The sequence below is a fragment of the Lagopus leucura genome, unplaced genomic scaffold, assembly GCF_019238085.1.
Source record: "Lagopus leucura isolate 7727_CA_CO unplaced genomic scaffold, USGS_WTPT01 Super-Scaffold_702, whole genome shotgun sequence".
In the NCBI taxonomy this organism is placed as follows: Eukaryota; Metazoa; Chordata; class Aves; order Galliformes; family Phasianidae; genus Lagopus; species Lagopus leucura.
In genome coordinates this window covers 1591660-1611162 of record NW_024962254.1, presented here as the reverse complement: position 1 = coordinate 1611162, position 19503 = coordinate 1591660, and the positions used below count along the sequence as shown (strand labels likewise).

The 19503-nt window shown below is 45.0% G+C and overlaps 1 protein-coding gene across 1 annotated transcript in view; it reads left to right on the top strand.

Moving 5' to 3' along the window:
* TENM4 (teneurin transmembrane protein 4) overlaps positions 1 to 19503 on the top strand; it is a 593945-nt gene that overhangs the window by 561744 nt on the left and 12698 nt on the right. Inside the window, exons 27-30 of the mRNA XM_042862497.1 lie at positions 2411 to 2583; positions 7561 to 7796; positions 14358 to 14654; positions 15963 to 17577. Coding sequence (XP_042718431.1) covers positions 2411 to 2583; positions 7561 to 7796; positions 14358 to 14654; positions 15963 to 17577 — 2321 coding nt within the window. The remainder of the gene's footprint in view (positions 1 to 2410; positions 2584 to 7560; positions 7797 to 14357; positions 14655 to 15962; positions 17578 to 19503) is intronic.

Below are 19503 nucleotides of genomic sequence, written 5' to 3'. Positions count from 1 at the left end.
CTAAAATGTGTCCCTGGTGTCCTGTCTCAGCAGATGCGATAAAGATGTCTTCTGTGATGCTTTTAGTTCTTACTTACATGCTCTTTTAGTTGGAGATGTGTGCATGACTGTGCAGAAAGCACTGACAAAATGCATCCCATCTCATTGCAAACCAGGAGAGCTGCAGGCAGAGAACAGAGCACTGGGAACTGAGAGAGCATTAGCTCTGACTCTTGCAAGGAGATTTGGTTTACATCCAAGCCGTGCACTCCTGGCCATTTGGAAAGGCTTCTGTTGGTCTCTGCCAGCCTCCTGCAGCGCAGTCCTGAATTTATCCCTTCTCTGTTTTTTTTCCCCTTCTTTTCCACTTCACAAGTAGCTGGTTTGTCTCCAAGGTCATGAAAGGAAAGGGCAAGACTGCTCCTTCCTCCATGCTCCATAATCCCATGAATGATGGGCTGACACTGGATGGCCAAATTCTTTCTTCTACCTTTGTAACTCCCGCTCTGCCCAGTGGGCAAGAAAACTTTCACGTCCCAGTGTTTCAAGCTCCAAGAGGGAGAGATAGACTTGCAATGAGCTCACCTATTTAATCACTCTGCTAAATATTAAACTTGGACAGAAATTTGCTTTTCTGCCAGTCCTTCCTCACACAAAGCCACTGCCAGCATGTTGTCAAAAGCGAAGTAATAGCACTGGACAGGTATGGACAAAAAAGGAATGGGAGAGACAAACTTTTTTTTCTGTATAAAGCAGAGGCAGCACAGTGGCTGCTTCCAGGCCTCCAATAAGTTGCAATTCAGGAGTACTTTTTTGTTATTCGATGGGGTCCGTAGACTTTTTCCCCAGCTCAGAGTAGTCCTAGAGAGGAGGATGAAGAGTTCCTCAACCATCAGACCAAGAGGGCTGATCAGCCACAGCCAGGCCCTCTCTGACACATTTCTCTCCCTCTTCCTACAAGAAAGAGTTGGTCAATGGGGTTTCCTGTGCTCTTCTGCTTGGAGCAACCATTGGCCTGGAAGGCATTCTCCAGTTTCTGACCTCAGTCTCCCTTGTTTTGTTACCTTTTGTCACACCCTCATTAGGCGAACAATTAATTATAATCCCATTCAGAATAACCAAGTTTAGGATGGCACATTCCTACTTTGTTCCCTCTGGTGTAAAGCAGCTTATTTCTTTTGGCTTTGCCTCTCCAGTCGTGTTTTCTAAGCTTGTTTTCATTATTATACCATTTGTGTTACTTCATCGCTTTGAAGAATGGTGCCCTGAGCTGAGCTCCATCAGAGGCTCACTGCTGTGCACTGCAGAATGGTCAACTGCTAGTTGGTCAACTGCTCAACCACCATTTGCTTTGTATCCCCACATAATGTGTTTTCTTGCAGGTAGGACTTTAAGAAGTCCAATTTTTACCAATAAACTTAGCTTTTGCTAAATTTTTTCTCCTATTTTCCCTTGACTATTTAAGCACAGTTTGCCTGAAGTTGGACCTTTTCAGAAGGTCTAACAGTTCTCCATGGGGAAGCCAGTGGAGTTTCCCACTGCTCTCCAACCTACAGCAGCCTCCCTCCAGAAGCCCCATGCAAGCCCCGTGCCCTGAGCTCAGCTCAGTGTGGCATGTTTGCTCCATCTATTCAGTGTGCCTCTAGGCACTGCTTTCTGCTTCTTCTTTTCATTGAAAAATATGCTGTAGTAGCTGTGTGCATGTGGATTATTTCCTCTGGGTCCTAGCAGGCAGGTGTCCACATCACAGAAACCTTCCCAGATGGTGCTTATGTTTGACTCTCTCATTGGAAAAGCCAAGGACTCAGTAGGCATGAAAAATGGAACTGCTTTTTTACACGTTCAAATCAGTCCTTCCAGATGGTCCTAGGAGCATTAAATGCTAGATCCAGGGGTGTCAGCTGTGCCCGGGGCCTATACCATACCTATACCATAGTCACAAAGGACAGCTCTTTAGCTGATGCGGCCAATCTGCTACCTTAACATTGTCTTTTAAAATAAGATAGCAAAAAAATAATAATAATTGCTGAATTGCTCAGGGCACCACCAGACAAAATAGTTGGTGCTCTTCAGAAATTCCTAGTTCTGCTAGGCAGGATGCACAGACCAGAGCTTTTCTATGAATCACAGCACGGTGAATGGGAAATAAAGTTTTCTGACAAATACAAGGAGCGTAGTACAGGTGATAAATATCAGATATTGCTAAAAAAGAGACGGCTACTTGTTTAGTCATTTTCTGTTCTGTGCTTCATTTTTCTCCAGCGAAAAGCTGTAATTTTCTTTTCATGAAGCCAAAAAATTAAGATAGTCCTGACAGACAGCAGGTTTTTGTCCAGGTGAAGACTTCAGGACTTGGTCTATGCTTTGTAAGATGATTCCTGCAGCCCACCCTTCTGCTGTGCCACTGACTTCCCTCCATCCTCCCTTTCAGGTACGACAGCTTTGGCCGCCTGACCAACGTCACTTTCCCCACTGGCCAAGTGAGCAGCTTCCGCAGCGACACTGACAGCTCTGTGCACGTCCAGGTGGAAACTTCCAGCAAGGATGATGTTACAATAACAACTAATTTGTCGGCATCGGGAGCCTTCTACACCCTGCTCCAAGGTGAGTCAGGCCTCTTGCTCTCCCAGCTGAGCTGCAAACAGTGGATTATTCATCAGGAAACAGGTATCGTCTTGGTAATCCTAGCAGCAAAAGTCACCTGCATCCTCAGTATCCCAGAGCTCCCCATGTGTTGGTCCAGACGTGCATTCACACCTACTTAGCCACAATTCCTAACTCCAGAGCTACCCAGCGGCTGTTTTCTGCTTCATTCTCAGCCAGTCCCCTTGCCATGCAATATTGTCCTCCATCATCATCACCATTATTGCTGTAACAAAAAGGGTTGTGTAAATCTAGCCATGCTGCCATCTGACCTTTTCGCTTCATTCTCTTAATGGCTTCCAATGTAACATTCACTCTCCTGGAAAAGGCACTGAGGTGGTTACCAGAAGTCTCTCAGATTCTTTGTTCACTGGCTGTTCAAACAGTCAGAAGGCAGTATCCAGAACAAAATGACCATCCCTGTTCCCAAAAGGCCTATGTTTGAGCTCAAAGGCTGGTGTGGAGAGGCGGAGAGGCACGAAAAGGAGATGCAGGCAGCATGGCTGGGACTGATTTGTGACTGTCAGAAATGAGCACAGTTCTGCTAGTGGTGGGAAGCAGAGAGCTAATGAAGTGGAAGAAAAGGTGGGAAAGGAAAGAGAAAGAAGCGATGTAGCAGCATGCTGACATTCTGACAAAGGCAGAAGATATCATGCATAAAGCCACGCCAACCTGGATCTCCAGGTTCTGAAGGGTGAAGCCTCCTTACAGTCCCTCACTCCTGTTCCCCGGGACCTGAAGTAAGAGAAGCGATTGGTAAACCCACTGCTTTCCTCAATCCTTAGTTCTCATTGAGTTTTAGTCTATGACCAGTGGCAGCAGGGTGTCAAACATCATTTCCTCTTGTAAAGAGCAAAGTGCTCCAAGTGAGACCAACATGTTCCAGACTCACAGTTGTTCCCACATCTCAGAGTCACACATTTCCCTCCACCTCCATACAATAAGAGCAAGCTTTCCTAAAAGAAAGTGCCTATAATGCCTGAACACTGCCTTTCCTGCCTCCACAGAGGATAGCTGAGAGGGTGCCAGCTCCTTCTAGCTGTACTCAGTATTCCTGTAGGGCAGCACAATGACTTTCTTTTTCTTTACTCCAGTCTACAATGCAGGTACAACCCTGCCCCATTTCATCCCCTTGCATTAAGACCTCTGGCAACTGCTCAGACACAAGGTTGGCTTCACCTCAAGAGCCTAATTAAGCAATAGAGCCCGCTGTCGGGGGGCCCTTTAGTGAGATAATTGACTGCAATGTGATTTATCCATGCAGAGCTGAAGGCACAGTTACATAATGGTGCCACGGTCAATTATCTCATTGTACTGCCCTCCAGCACAGGGCCACTGTTGCCATTAGGACATACAGTATTACAAACAGCTTAATCATTTTGAGAAGTATAAAATTACAAAATTATTTGGATCTGAAGAAAAGTACTCATCTCAAACCGAAGATCTGGATAATGTCACAGCAGAAGTGGCTTGTGACCTTCTGTGGGTGGCTTTCCCACAAGCGTTAGGGGCTGCGAATTCCCAAAATGAGGCGCTTGTTGTTGGCATCAATGTAGAAACTGCAACAAGGGCCACTCAAGTTGTTCAGGGATGTACTGAGCACGGCTGAAATGTAATTTGCCTTCCAAGTGTCTCTCCAGTGCACAGAGCTGGAGCTGTTGTAAAGGTCTTTGATCATCTTGCCTGCTCTTTTACTCTCCAGAGAAAATGCACACTGCAAATTCCCTTTGCATGAGAGGTGCTTGTGCACTTTCCTTCTGGGCTCACAGCTCTGGCCAGCTCTCACAAATCCTTTGCAAACCTTTCAAGAAGCCTGGATCACTCTGTGAGCAAGCTCTGGCTGCAGTCATTGTAAAATGGAGACATTTTATGGCTCCACACAGAAGCCAGAAACAGATCTCATGAAGGTATTTAAAAGCCTAAATCCTGTTTTTTTGGTAAGAGTTAGAAGTCCTTAGCTGTAGTTCTCCTTATAACTGTAGGCTGTTATTCATAGACCCCATTAACTCCTGGGATCCTCTGTCCCATGCTAAGCATTTCCCAGCCCTTAAACCCCACGGTCAGAATGAAGCACCGTGCAAAGCTTTCAGCACCCTCCTGTCTTATCCAGAGTAGGTATCAGGGTCAGAAAAGACATTTGCACACCCATACACTAGTTATTGCATTAGGACTTAGAGATGCTTAGGATATGCCTGGTGTTTCAGATGAGAAAGACATGTCAGCTCAAGGTGACCACTAAGACTTGGAGCAAGAGCTCTGAGCCATTCATTTGCTGTGGGAAAGAACTGGCACTTATGCAGGCTTGGGCAGGACACCAAAAAGGCACTTTCATAGAAGCATAACATCACTTTTGAGTTGGAAGGGACCTTTAAAGACCATCTGGTCCAATTCCAGTGTCTTCAGGGATGGGGCATGTATCACCTCACTGGACAACCTGTTCCAGTGCTTCACCACTCTTATTATAGTGTTTTCCTTATATCCAGAAACTTTTTCTGTAAATCCGGGAGAAGACATTTCCAGAAAGTTGTGGGATCCTATAGGAGGGAGGGAGGAGCCTGTATAGCTTATGGACTCCTTGGCACTTCTGTGGGATTTTATCCTCTAAGCTACTGACAAAGGGAGCAGTTTTTCAAGAGCAAATTAAAGCACAAAAACAGAACCGAATGAGCCTAAAACACAGTGTCCAAAGGCACCTCAATTTCATGAAGCCCTTGAGCCTTCAGTGGCCAAGGAGAGTCTTATCTTGGAAAAATCCTGAAAGTGGAGGATTTGCATTTTGATAGGACAAGGGGAAATGGCTTCAAACTAAAAGAGCGGAGTTTTAGACTGGATATAAAGAAGTTTAAAATAAGAGTGATGAGGCACTGGAACAGGCTGCCTAGAGACTTGGTGGATGCCCCATCAAGATACTCAAGATCAGATTGGATGGGGTTCTGAGCACCTGATGGAGCCATGGGTATCCCTGTTCATTGCAGGGGAGTTGGACCAGACGGCCTTTAAAGGTTTTTCTCAACTCAAGTAATTCTATGATTCTGTGATTTCCCTGCCTTATACTGTAACATTCTGAGGGTAGTCCACCGTAACCAATGACTGTGTGACACAAAGGGAACATCAAATGTCCAGTGAATAACAGAGAGCATTTCCCCTGCTTCCTGGTGATGAAAGTGGGAGACATGCGTAAGCTGTGCAGAGATATATCACCAATTTGTTTTAAAGTTGATCTCCTACTGTGTTTTTCACAACACCAGGCATCTAAGAACTAAAGAGCCAAAGCCAGCTATCACTCTCTGGAAAATCAAGGGCTTGATCCCTTTGGATCTATGTCAAAAGACCATCACAATGGTATAGCCAAAGTGCTTGGATCTACACTGTGAATCACTGCTGTACATTTATAGTGGCAAAACCCAGTGCCACAGCAGTTTCACACCATCATGAGGTTAACTGTGTACAGCACGCTGAGTTGTGGCCCTGCTGAGATGAGCATGGCACGGCTCCAGCTGGCTGCAGCAAGAGCAGGATCAGACTCGCAGTAACAGAGACCAACTAGTGTCAGATTTCCTTTCCTAATTATACCAAACTGTGCTTTTTTGCTGATCTATTTCAGCCAGACGGGAGATGGTAATTTTGCTGTGACCTCGTTTCCTGCTGAGCTATGGCAGAGCAGCTAGTGAACAAAACCTGACTCGCCTCCGAACGGAAAAACAATTGACATGAATTTTTAAGGGATATTTTTATCCACAATTAGGTATTTATGGCAGGCTGGGAGATAGAAATGGTAATACTTTCCAGCATTTGAGGAGCTTTAGATAAGTCACTCTTTGTATAATGTGCTTTTAAAGCTATTCTGCGCTGAGCAAGCCTCATGCTTTCTTACCCTTCATGAGCTGCTCTATGCAGAAAGAAATGCCAGCTGGAGTTCCAAAGGACAAGGTTTCAGCCTGCTGGTTCCCAAAAGTTGTGCACAGGGTATCATTCTCTTCCACTTCTGATCTCCCAAATCCTGGCCTCAAAATCTGCTGGTCTTTCAGGAGCTAGCTGAGACCAGATGAATGGGAGCTTGGTGCTTCTGCTTTCTTTCCAAACATGGGGTCTTTGGTTGCCTCCTGAAAGTATTCCCAAGTGAAAGGGTTTGGTTGTTGCAGGGGAAACTGGTTAGCATTAGCCCACTGTGCAATTTCCTGTCGCTTGCGAGATAGTGGATAAGCTGAGAAAAGTAGGTGGCCCCACTTTTTCATATATTGTAGTGAAAATAGGATCTTGGGGATCCAAAAACATGGAAAGTTTTCAGTGGGTCTGTGGTTTAAAACAAATATCTCACCACCCAGAGTTTTAGCAATGGTCTTTAAGCTACCCTAGGGGTAGAGGTTTGAACCTGCATTCTTTGCTGGAGTAGTCTAAGATATTTTTGCAAGACTTTGAGACGTAAAATATCATGAGAATGAAAGAGATTGTCCATCTCTTTCACCAGTGAAACAACCAATTTGTGAGTAGGAGAGGTGAATCATGGAATAGAAACATAGAATCATTAAGGTTGGAAATGACCACAAAGATCCCCACGTACAACTGTCAACACATCCCCACCAAGGCCAGCAAACCATGTCCCTCAGTGCCACAGCTACCCTTTTCTTGAACACCTCCAGGGATGGTGACTCCACCACCTCCCTGGGCAGCCCATGCCAATGCATTACCACTCCTGTGAAGAAATTTTTCCTGGACACGACCCAGGTCCTCAATCTCTTTCCAGTAGTGGGGAGCCCAACACTGAATGCAGTACTTGAGGTGTACTGAGTACAGAGAGATGATCACCTCCCCAGTGAGTGTCAGTGCATTTCCTTACAACCAGCAGCAGTTTAAAGAAGCCTGGAAGAAGAAGAAAGTGAAAGACGGGGGCTGTATCATTGCACAGCCATTTTAAAATATTTCTTTTTCTGTCTTTAGACCAAGTCCGAAACAGCTACTACATTGGTGCTGACGGCTCTCTCAGGCTGATGCTGGCCAATGGCATGGAGGTGGCCCTGCAGACTGAGCCACATCTGCTGGCTGGCACCGTCAACCCCACTGTGGGCAAGAGGAATGTCACCCTGCCCATCGACAACGGCCTCAACCTCGTGGAGTGGAGGCAGAGGAAGGAGCAGGCAAGGGGGCAGGTCACTGTCTTTGGACGTCGTCTGAGGGTAAGTGCGAGGAGTTTTGGGCTCCACTTCCCATCTCACCAGTCTCCAGCCACATGACAAAAAGGGAGAGGGCTGATTTCTGGTGTCTGCAATAGGGATGTGGCTGCAGGATGGAGGAGTAGCTATTCATCTTCAGTGATGCAGCCTTTACGGCCTGAATGCATCCTTACATCTCCTTATGTGCTGACATTCTCTTAACCATCACAGACAGTACTTGTGGCTTCCCTGTAAGACCTCTGCATTACTGAGAATGCATCACCTCCTGTCAGACACTACAGATCCATACATCATGTCAGGCTGCTCAAGTATGCAAGAGACAATCACAGCCATTAAATACGGCACCAATTAAAAGAAGTATTTTCATGGGATCATAGAACAGTTTGCATTGGAAGAGAGCTTAAAGCCCCCACCAAGTTCCAACTCCTGGCATGGACAGGGACACCTCCCACCAGCTCAAGCTGCCCAGGGCACCATCCAGCCTGCCCTTGAGCTCCTTCAGGGATGGGGCATTCACAGCTCTCTGGGCTGCAGTGCCAGGGCCTCCCCATCTGATGAGCAAAGAATTTCCTCCTAATATCTAATCTAAATCTCCCCTTTTTTAGTTTAAAGCCATTCCTCCTTGTCCTATCACTAAGAGACCATGTAAAAAGTCAGTTTTCCTCTTGTTTGTACGCTCCCTTTAGGTACTGGAAGGCTTTTCAACCTGTACTGCAGGCAGTAACATAGACCTCAGAACTGAAAGCTTTGTAAGCAGTACTGTTCACTGTGCTGCCTCAGAAAAATCTCAAGATTCCTGAAACTTGCTCATCTGTTGAACCTGCTGAAGAGCTGGACTTGTGTTTTAATTGCTGTTGTTGCCTGAAATGTTATCAATAATTGCAGCCCAGTGGTGCTCTCAATCATAGAATCATAGAATTGTTAAGGTTGGAAAAGACCTTTAAGATCCCCAACTCCATCCCCAACTCACCCCCACCATGCCCACTGACCATGTCTCTCAGTGCCACATCTCCACAGTTCTGGAACACCTCCAGAGATGGTGACCACCACCTCCCTTGGGCAGTCCATTCCAAGTCATGGGCTTATTCCTGGGGAGCTGCTCAGAACCAGACAAATTCAGGTTTAGTGCTGGGCAGTGCTCCTGCTGCCAAAGGACTGCAGCTGTTTATTCGCACTCAAGCTTCGCAGTAAATATTCATGCTCTGCATTCAGAATATGTGTTTCCCAGTCCTTGCTCTGCACCTCTCCCCATTCCCTGCTGTGTGACCCCTGACACCTCGGTGTGATTTTTCACTCACACTTGTTGAGTTCTGCTCTTTGCTATCCCCAGCCCGGGCCCTGCTCTTTTCCCTTTGCATCTACAGCTTCACACACTCCTTTTTGTTATCAGGAGAATATCTGTACAAACAGGAGTGAAAGCTGACATTGCTTCATCACTGGGAACCACTGTATATCTGCAGTTCAGTTGGCTTCAATTTCTTGTTTGAGTTAGGATGGCTTTTATTTTATATATATATATATATACAAACACACACATATATGAGATTTTATTTTAATAACCAATGCAATTACCAGACAAGTCTGTCTCTGGAAGGAGACTACTCCAAATTGCAGCTGTGTCACAGCTATTTGGTGTTCAAAGCAGGTTCCCTTCATTTCACAGCAGCTCAGCTGCCCGTGTCAGTTTCATCTTCCAAAATCTTCACTTCACATGCAAACGCAGAATGTGTCTTTGTTTTATATTGTGCTGCATTTGGAAAAGCACTTGCAGAATGAATTTTCAGGCCGTTTACTTGGGTCCCAATAAATCTGCCAGCATTTATTCACATTTTGAGCCTTCTGGGGGCTGTCCCTGCGCCTAGCAAAGTAGAAGAGCACCTTACATCATGGAAGGACTCAGTTACGGCTCTGTTCGGGGGTTCAAAACATCTGAGGATGAAGAGTTTTAAGCAGCCTGTCTGTACCTGCATGGCAGCATCTGCACCCCTAAGCCAGAAACCTACAAGGTGCTAATTGCTTCCCTGGGGACTGCCCGGCATTTAACATATTCCGTGTCATGTTCTCCTCTCCCCTTGTGCCAGTAATTGCTGCTTTCTCTGGCAAGGGAGAAGCTTAGCAAAGTTCAGTTCAACATGTTTTTGTTCATCTGGGGAAACTTGAGCGTTTTTGTGCCGTATGTGAATAAATCACCACTTTCCTTCACCCCACTGCTCCCACAAGACAACAGCAAAGCCCTGACTTTGGGCTTTGGGGAAAGAGCTCACCCAGCAAGGCTGCACCCCACATCTCCCCAGGAGGTCTGTGAGATGAGGAAGGCAGCACCTGGCCCCTGCAAATTCACAGAATCATGGCATATCCCAAGTTGGAAAGGACCCACAAGGATCGAGTCCAACTCCTGGCTCCACACATGACCACCTAAAAATCAGATCATGAGTCTGAGAGCTTTCTCCAGATGCTCCTGCAGCCATGCCTGCTTCCCCAGGGAACCTGTTCCACGCTCACTGCCCTCTCAGTGAAAAATCTTTTCCTGATATCCAACCTGAAAGATGAAGTTCCCCTGCAACCAGCATCCTCTCAGCACACATCCACGCTTTATGAGTTGTGGCCCTTTTTGTCATGTTTGCAGGGGATGGATGGCATGTTGCCATGAGCTCAAACAGCTCCTGGCACAACGAGGCCAATTTCTCAGCTGCCTCCTCAAACCACCCTAGGAAATAATGTAGTGCAGGTGTTTTTCATGGCAAGAATAAGGCACAAGGCAGGGACTCCTTCATGGAAGAAGCGAAGAGAACTGTCCCAATGCTTCTTTCCCACTCTGCATTGCTGATATGATGCTGCACTCAGCCAGGCAGCAGTTTCAGATTGGATACTGGGAAAAAAATTCTTCTCAGAAAGAGTGGTAATGCACTAGCATTGGCTGCCCAGGGAAGTGGTGGAGGTCCTGGTAGTGATCAAGAAAAGGGTAGCTGTGGAACTGAGGGTCATGGTTTACTGGCTTTGGTGAGGATGGGTTGATGGCTGGACTGGATGATCTTAGTGGTCCTCCTACTGTAATGTTTCTATGATTCTATGAAAGTAGCAGAAATGTATCAAAGCAGGCTTTTTCCCTCCTCAGATCCCTCACCTCCTATGAAAAACTGCAATTCTCTGACCCACCCACACAGCAGCAAGGTATCTCTGCTAACTGTCTGACCACCACTTCAACCCCTCGTTGGCCAACAGCAGCAAAAACCCTATCTGCAGTGCTGCTGCCTCAACTGTCTCATTTAATCATTGCACTGTAGTTTGATTCCTTTTTCCCAAGACCGGATCAACACTGGCATTAAGACCACGTGTCCCAAAGACTCACCAGAACCAGTGTGACCAGAGAGGTCTCATGGGATAAGCCACCAACTGTTCCTGGTGTGTTCACTACTGAGGGCAGTCCTGCATCATCTCCAGAACTTCTGCAAGGAGCTGAGGCTTGGATATGGTCACCCCAATAATTTTAAAGCAGTTCTCTGAGGAAATTGCTTTGTAGGCAACCATTTACCATGTGGATGTTATTGGCTCCTGGAGTTCTCATTGCTGAAGTACTGTTTGTGCTCTTCTGCTGAAGGTTATCACTGCCTTTTTATGAGAAATCTTGCCCCGTTGTGCTCGTGTGCACCCAGGGAGGTCAATGCATGCTGTTTAATTATTATTTAAGCTGAAGGAGCTCTGTAGGAAACATTGGAGAGATCAGAGATGTGGGCACGTTTGTGTTCCTGATTTTCCAGAGCAAACCAAGAGGTCAAATGGAAGTGCTATAGAATGTAAGTTTGGGGTTACCCACTACAGAGAGAGGTCAAGTGCACTATGGGTTAATATTTACTCTCTCACAATCCTGTGCTGATAGCAGGCTTTATCAAATACTCTGAAGGGGCAAAAGCTTTTTGCAGAAGCTTTTAAGAGCTCTTTTCAGTATGAGGACTCTGGGCTATAGGATGGCACCTTATTTAGCTGCTCACCATAAAATATACTTGTTGAACTGAAGCCTGCAGCCCTGTCAGAGCTCCTGCAGGAAATTCACTTCTGTTCAAGGCGTGCCCTTGAACAAGGATGAAAAGATTTAGCCCCTGTTCAGAGGCTATCTGGTAGTGTCGGGTTCACTTTGCCCATCACCCTGAGGGGTGTCTGTTGGCACTGCATTGGAAAAGTGGTGTTGGGAGAACAGGAGAAAATAAATCTTAAAAAAAAAAAAAAAAAAGTCCCCAAAAAGGAGACTGGTTCCAACTAGCCCTGCAGAAATCCCTTGCCAGAGAGTGGGGAGGGTGGGATGACATACAGCAACCGTAACGGGATACAGAGGTTTGAGCTGACTTTAAGATTTACCCTGGGACCCATTATCAGTGAATCATAAGACATCCCAAATTGGAAGGGACCCGTAAGGATTACTGAGTCCAACTCCTGGCTCCACTCAGGACCACTGTTACTTGATTCTTCCAGTCAGTACATGGCACTGCTGCTGGCAGAAGGATCAGGGAGGCCGCTTCCAGCCCGGATCACTGCCCAGCCCCGCAAGAGTTCTTTCCAGCTCCCTTGGCATGGACCAGGAGCAGAAGGAGCTGCAGATGCTGCGCTGGAGCTGTTCTGTGAATAGCTGGAAGGCAGAGATGTTATTCCTTACTGCTTTTCTTCTCTCTCTTTTTTTTTTTTCCCAAGCAATTGCCACTTCTGTTTCTGTATCTACAGCAGCAAGCCCCTATGAGATAGCAAATTGCTCTGTTGCTTACACATGTGCATCTGTACTTAGAGTTTTGATACCTTTTTAATTATTTCCCAGCTTGCCTCTTATAAAGGGCTTTTGGCTGATTTCCTTTCTCCCGCTACCATTTGCATTCTTTTTTAAACACTGCAGCACATTTAATTGGAGCATTATCTACCTTTCCACATACCCTCTTTTCTCAAGGCATACCACTGTTCTATCGCTGTTATTCATGAACTGAAAGTAATTTTTCAGTTGCTCCCTCTTACATCATGTTTACTCGAACGTTACAGCACAGATTCCTTCTGCCTCAGTTGGCCTCATCCATGGTTTTGCCTCTTCCATCCATGGTTTTGCCTCTTCCCTCCTCCATTTCCGAGACTCCTTTTGACATCTGACTTCACAGTGTGCCCATTCCTCAGGTTTCAGCACTGAAATCATACAGTGCTCCTGCCTTTCCCTCTCACCTTCCTCCAGGTCTCACATGGAATTCAGCACACCACTTCTCCATTGGCTCTACCACATCCTTTCTGTTCCTGCTGAGCTCTTAGATACTGCCACATCCCTCAAAGTATAGTGGGAATTCAACGTACACCCTCAAGTAATAGCCAGGATCAAAGCTGCACCAGGGCTGAGGGCTGTGTTGGGGTCAGGAGTGTTGCTTTTACCCAGAGCAGGATAAGATATTTTCACTTGCAGCCTGGACACCCTGAAGCGACCTAAAAACTCTGATTTATTGGCAACAGCTGAAGGAAACAGAAAAAAAAAAGAAAAAAAAAGAAGTAAAGGGAACTGAAAAAATTCATCTGTTGGAATTTGCAGTTCACCCAAGAAAATTCTGCACCTTTCTGCAAAAAAAAAAAAAAAAAAGAGGTTCATCAGCTGAAAAAAAGTTCAAAAGTGGTGGGATGGAGAAGCAGCTGTCTTCACTGGCAAGCTTGTACTGGGAATGTGGGGTTTTCATCCTTGTGCAATATTGTACTGCTGCAGTGATGTGGTTTTATAAGTCTTGCACATGCAGCTAAACATGAGTTGTATTATCAGGTCCTTTTTGTAATGCTGTGCACTACAATCCCCGAATCAAAATGTATTCCTTCTCCTGCCTTTGAAGTAGATACCTTTGATCTTTGGAGATGCAAAGGCAGTGGAGGTAACAGAAGTGTAATTATGCTACACAGAATAACCCCAGGACAATGAAACTAAAACTCCAGCTATTGCTGCTCTGTGTAACATCTGCTGTGCTCAAAGCCTCCATATTTCATCTCAAGTGGAAGGCTTCACCTCCAGTACATGCAGTGAAGTCAAAGAAAAGCTCAACTTTCAACTATAGTGACACAACATTCACTTTTTCTGTTGCTGTTTTTTTTTATGTCCATGAAAGCAAAATTTGTACAATCCCAGACTGCTGTACTAAGGGCATGGGAATTATTGGTGACAGATGGATGGTTGAAGGGATGATCTTAGAGGTCTTTTCCAACCTTGGTAATTCTATGATTCCATGATTCGATTATTTAACTAGCGGAGTATTTTGCAAATATTCCTTGCAGCAATTTATCATTACATACTCTGTAGGTCTATACCACATCTGCTGTATCAGTCCTAAGCCTAGGTTTGGGATACGGGCAATATTCCTTCACCGTGGTGATGTTTCCAAAGTTCTGCTTCTGTCCTCACTAAAGTCAAGAATTGTTACACCAACACTTGGCCTTGAAAACGTTATCCAGAGGCAATGGACACCTGGATAGTCTACAGTGTGATCTAAAGAGGTGTTTGGTGCAAGAAGAGCAGTCTTTGTAACTGAATTTCCCGCTTCCTAATTCTCTATCTCCCTCCTGTAGGTTCACAACAGAAACCTGCTGTCCCTTGACTTCGATCGTGTGACGAGAACAGAGAAAATCTATGATGACCACCGCAAGTTCACACTCCGCATCCTCTATGACCAGGCAGGGAGGCCCAGCCTCTGGTCGCCCAGCAGCAGACTCAACGGGGTCAATGTGACCTATTCCCCTGGAGGACACATTGCAGGCATTCAGAGGGGCACGATGTCAGAAAGGATGGAGTACGATCAGTCTGGCAGAATTACATCCAGGATCTTTGCTGATGGCAAATCATGGAGTTACACTTATCTGGAGAAGGTGAGAGTCTTCCTACTGTTCACTGGTGGTGCTTTTGGTGGAAATGGGCTTCAGTCCTTTAATTGCAGCTGTGCTGCTTCACATTAGCTAAGCACTGGGCGTTATGGTTCAATACTCTTCCGTATATTCTGCCTACACAATGATATACGTAGGAACTTCAGTGCCAAACTACCAAAGATCAGTTGAAAATAGTGTGAAAAATACCCCTGAGGGCAGTATTCTTTCCCAGTCACACTGAGAGCATGTCTTAATCCTGTAAATCCTGTAGAGCTTTGGCATTTGATTTTTAGGCACAGCTCTCGTTTTCCGAGCTAACTGTAATGTGAAGTATCTTCAGGTGAAGTCAGAGGAGTAAACAGTAGGGACTTCCAGTAGGATTTTCCATGAGAAAACAACTCACACAGTCTGACATTCTCACTTCTTTGGGTAGCTCATTCCTACTTCATAAGAATTACATGTTATGAAAAGCGCCAGGCACAAATTCAGCCAGACCATTGTAAACACTTTGCAGGGTTTTCCGTAGACTGCACTTGCAGATTGGCATGGGACTTAATTTCTTTTGGTATTATTATTCATTGTTACGCTACTCCGTGTCCCATAGATCCACTTACTGCATAGCTGGGGCTGATATTTTTATCCATTAGTTTTATATAGAGCTTATTTCTACATCAGTTTAGGAAACTATAGTAACGTAGCTTTTAAAAAGCAGGAGGTGCTGATTTGCACCTTGATTATGCAATCCATGTAGATTGTTATGTGGGGGAAAAAAAAAAAAGCCTCTAAGAAATAAGCACAGGAGCAGAAGTTTGGTAAGTGAGTAATAGGAAACCATAGAACCATAGAATCATTGAATGGCATGGGTTGGATGGAACCCCAAGGATCATCAGGTTCCAACTTCCCTGCCACAGATATGCAGACAGAATGAGTTATTTGGCCACTGGAACATGTCAGTATGGTACTTCTCCAAGCATTGCTTGAGTCTCTCTACCAGTTTTTTTAGTTAGTTTGTAAAAGCTAATGACGTGGAGAAATTGAGCCCAGAGACAGCTACATGGTATTGATCTGAACAGATGAGTATTTCAAACTTAGACCTTCCTCACTGCGATAGCTGCTTCTGCCTCCAGTCCACCCTGCTTGGTAGGCCATGCAGCTGCTTACTGTCACACACTGTTTCATCCCGTAGCTGCATGGATTTATCTCACTCGCCCTATTCTCTGAATTGGAGAAATTTGCAGATTTCTTTGGAATTCAGATAGATTTTGCCTGAAAACCAGTATTATAATATATTCCTTTCTCCTTCCCACCTAGTCCATGGTGCTGCTCCTTCACAGCCAGAGACAGTACATCTTTGAGTTTGATAAGAATGACCGGTTGTCATCAGTGACCATGCCCAACGTCGCCCGCCAGACTTTAGAAACCATCCGTTCCATTGGTTACTACAGGAACATCTACCGACCCCCAGAAGGCAACGCCTCCGTTATTCAGGATTTCACAGAGGATGAGCAGCTCCTCCACACACTGTACTTGGGCACGGGGAGACGTGTCATCTACAAGTACGGAAAGTTGTCCAAGCTAGCTGAAATGCTCTACGACACCACAAAGATCAGTTTCACCTACGATGAAACTGCTGGCATGCTGAAGACAATCAACTTGCAGAACGAAGGGTTCACATGTACCATCAGATACAGGCAGATAGGACCCCTCATTGATCGACAGATTTTCCGCTTCACTGAGGAAGGCATGGTGAATGCACGTTTTGACTATAATTATGACAACAGTTTTCGGGTGACCAGCATGCAAGCAGTCATCAATGAGACACCTTTACCCATCGATCTCTACAGGTACGATGATGTGTCAGGCAAAACTGAGCAATTTGGTAAATTTGGAGTGATTTACTACGACATCAATCAGATTATCACCACTGCTGTCATGACTCACACTAAACATTTTGATGCCTATGGCAGGATGAAGGAGGTCCAGTACGAAATATTCCGGTCACTCATGTACTGGATGACTGTGCAGTATGACAACATGGGGAGAGTTGTTAAGAAAGAGCTAAAGGTTGGACCTTATGCAAACACAACTAGGTACTCATACGAGTATGATGCTGATGGCCAGTTGCAGACGGTATCTATCAATGACAAACCACTGTGGCGCTACAGCTATGACCTAAATGGAAACCTCCATTTGCTGAGTCCAGGGAATAGTGCCCGCCTTACTCCACTCAGATACGACCTCAGGGATAGGATTACTAGACTGGGGGATGTGCAGTACAAAATGGATGAAGATGGCTTCCTGAAGCAAAGAGGCAATGACGTTTTTGAGTACAACTCAGCTGGTCTGCTCATCAAAGCCTACAACAAAGCCAGTGGCTGGAGTGTGAAGTACCGCTACGACGGCCTGGGAAGGAGAGTCTCTAGCAAAACCAGCCATGGCCATCATTTGCAGTTCTTCTATGCAGACCTGACCAACCCAACCAAGGTCACCCATCTGTACAACCACTCGAGCTCAGAGATCACCTCCTTGTACTATGATCTCCAAGGCCACCTGTTTGCAATGGAGCTCAGCAGTGGCGATGAATTTTACATAGCCTGTGATAACATTGGCACTCCTCTGGCTGTCTTCAGCGGGACTGGCTTAATGATTAAGCAGATACTATACACAGCATATGGGGAGATCTATATGGACACCAATCCCAACTTCCAGATCATCATAGGCTACCATGGAGGACTGTATGATCCCCTCACAAAGCTCATCCACATGGGACGGAGAGACTATGATGTGCTGGCAGGTCGGTGGACAAGTCCAGACCACGACATGTGGAAGCACCTGAGTAGCAATAACATCATGCCTTTCAACCTGTACATGTTTAAAAACAATAATCCCATTAGCAACTCTCAGGATATCAAATGCTACATGACAGGTAAGACATTTGAATTAATTAAGGTAATCACAAACTGTTCTCCAGCTTACCACTGGTGAATAGGATTCTCTCTTGCATCCCTGTCACCATGAGGTTTTCCAGTGTTCAGCATAATGGACACAAGCTTTTCTTTGCCAGTTGACCCCTGCGTCAGAGAGTGGTTGAGGGCATGTTTAATTCATTAGCGTAAACAGAGATTGTAATTCCCAATCTGTTTCCTTTTCTCTTTCTTGGTGTTTAGTATCTTTACATTGCTTTCAGTTGTTTGTTCCCTCAGATATCCCAAGTTTAGCTTCCAATTAATATCCTGATAACCTCACTCTTTGTAGAGGGGCGGCTCTGTTTACACAGTTTTGCCTAGAGATTTATTTACAACTAAACAAATGGCATGCAGATTTGTTTTAGCAGAATGGCAGTGGCGACTTAAATCTTTTTTTATAGTCCTCCATTTCAGAGCACACAGCAGTAACCATGTAGTTCAAAGCTAATCTGCCCCGTGGAATTAACATTTTCTGTTAAAAGTCAATAAAAAACAGGTGGTTTAGACTTTAAGGCTAGATCTTAGGGCATGCCAACCCAACAGCTTGACATAACCTCTGAGCTGCTTCCCCAGGGACTTCATAAAATGGCACGAATATGAACTCTAGGCATGTTTTTTATACAGAAAATCATTCTGTAGGTTAAATGTCCATCCTATACTCATACTTTCTGCGACACTGCAGTAATGTTTAAGGAAACTATTTTGCTGGGGCTTCTTTTTCCATACGTTCCCCATCGGAAAACAAGGTGACAGTCACAAATCAAATGTGCATAGCTCTTAAGGAGACAGAGTTATGGTTAGATGATCCTGCTGCATCTATCACAAGTTCTCCATATGCAACAAGAATATTTGTATTTCCCTAAGTTATGATATTGGCTTAATAGCAAAAAAAGAAAAAAATATTACAAAATAAAAAGCCTGTGTTTTATTCAGTGTGCTTTTCTGGCCATCAGCATCCATGCTTTCAGGTTCTTCTGCAGTAATCATTAGGAATAGATTGATATTTTTTTAAACAAAATGCTGTTTTCTCCAGAGCTAGGAAGATAACGCCAGGAAGAAAGCAAAATATGCCAAAAGATGCAAACTAAAATGCTGTTGTGTCGGCCTCACTGATAATTATATGTGGCATAATTAAACTTTGATATATTTTTCCTATCAAGGAAAAGCTCGTTTGTCAAAATGGAATTTGTTGATGAGAGAGAGTTGAGCATGAGAGATTTCTCAGCAGAAATGTTTCTCACAGCTCTTGAAATTGCCTAAATGACAAATTCCAAAATAATCTGAAAGAAAAATTCTGTTTGGGTTTTCAGCCTTTCCAAACCTACTTGGTGTAGGAAACTAGGATAGAAAAAGGAGTCAAAATCCAAATGAAATGTCTCAATATGAAATTCTTGTCTTGAACTACTCTAGTATTTGAACAGTCACTGCATGGCATATTTTATTTTCCTGCTGTTGTTCAGACAGGACAACATTTCAAATGCTCTCTCGGAACAGGCAGTTTCCCGCCCAGCTCTGATGATAACAGCAAGACGCTCAAATCCAAGTCATTAATACTTCAAAAAAAAACAAAATAATTTTTTCCATCATCTTAAAAGTTCTCTTTTTTCAGTCTTTAAGGAATTCACAGCCCAAATACATGTTTTAAGTTTCTCCTCCCTCGTCAGCGTGGAACAAACGGGTCAAGACTTGGGATGAGCGCCGTGTTGCTTGGCTGCTGTCTGCCATTTCTCTTGGCTTGGATGATCTCACTGATCTTTCCAACAGGAATGATTCTTTCTGCTGAAGCTCTCAGGCTCCCAATGGACAGGAGCAGCGATGGCTGTGTCCTGGGCATCACGGCCACACCTGACTGGGGCACGGGAAGCTGCTCTCTGTGCCACTGTCCA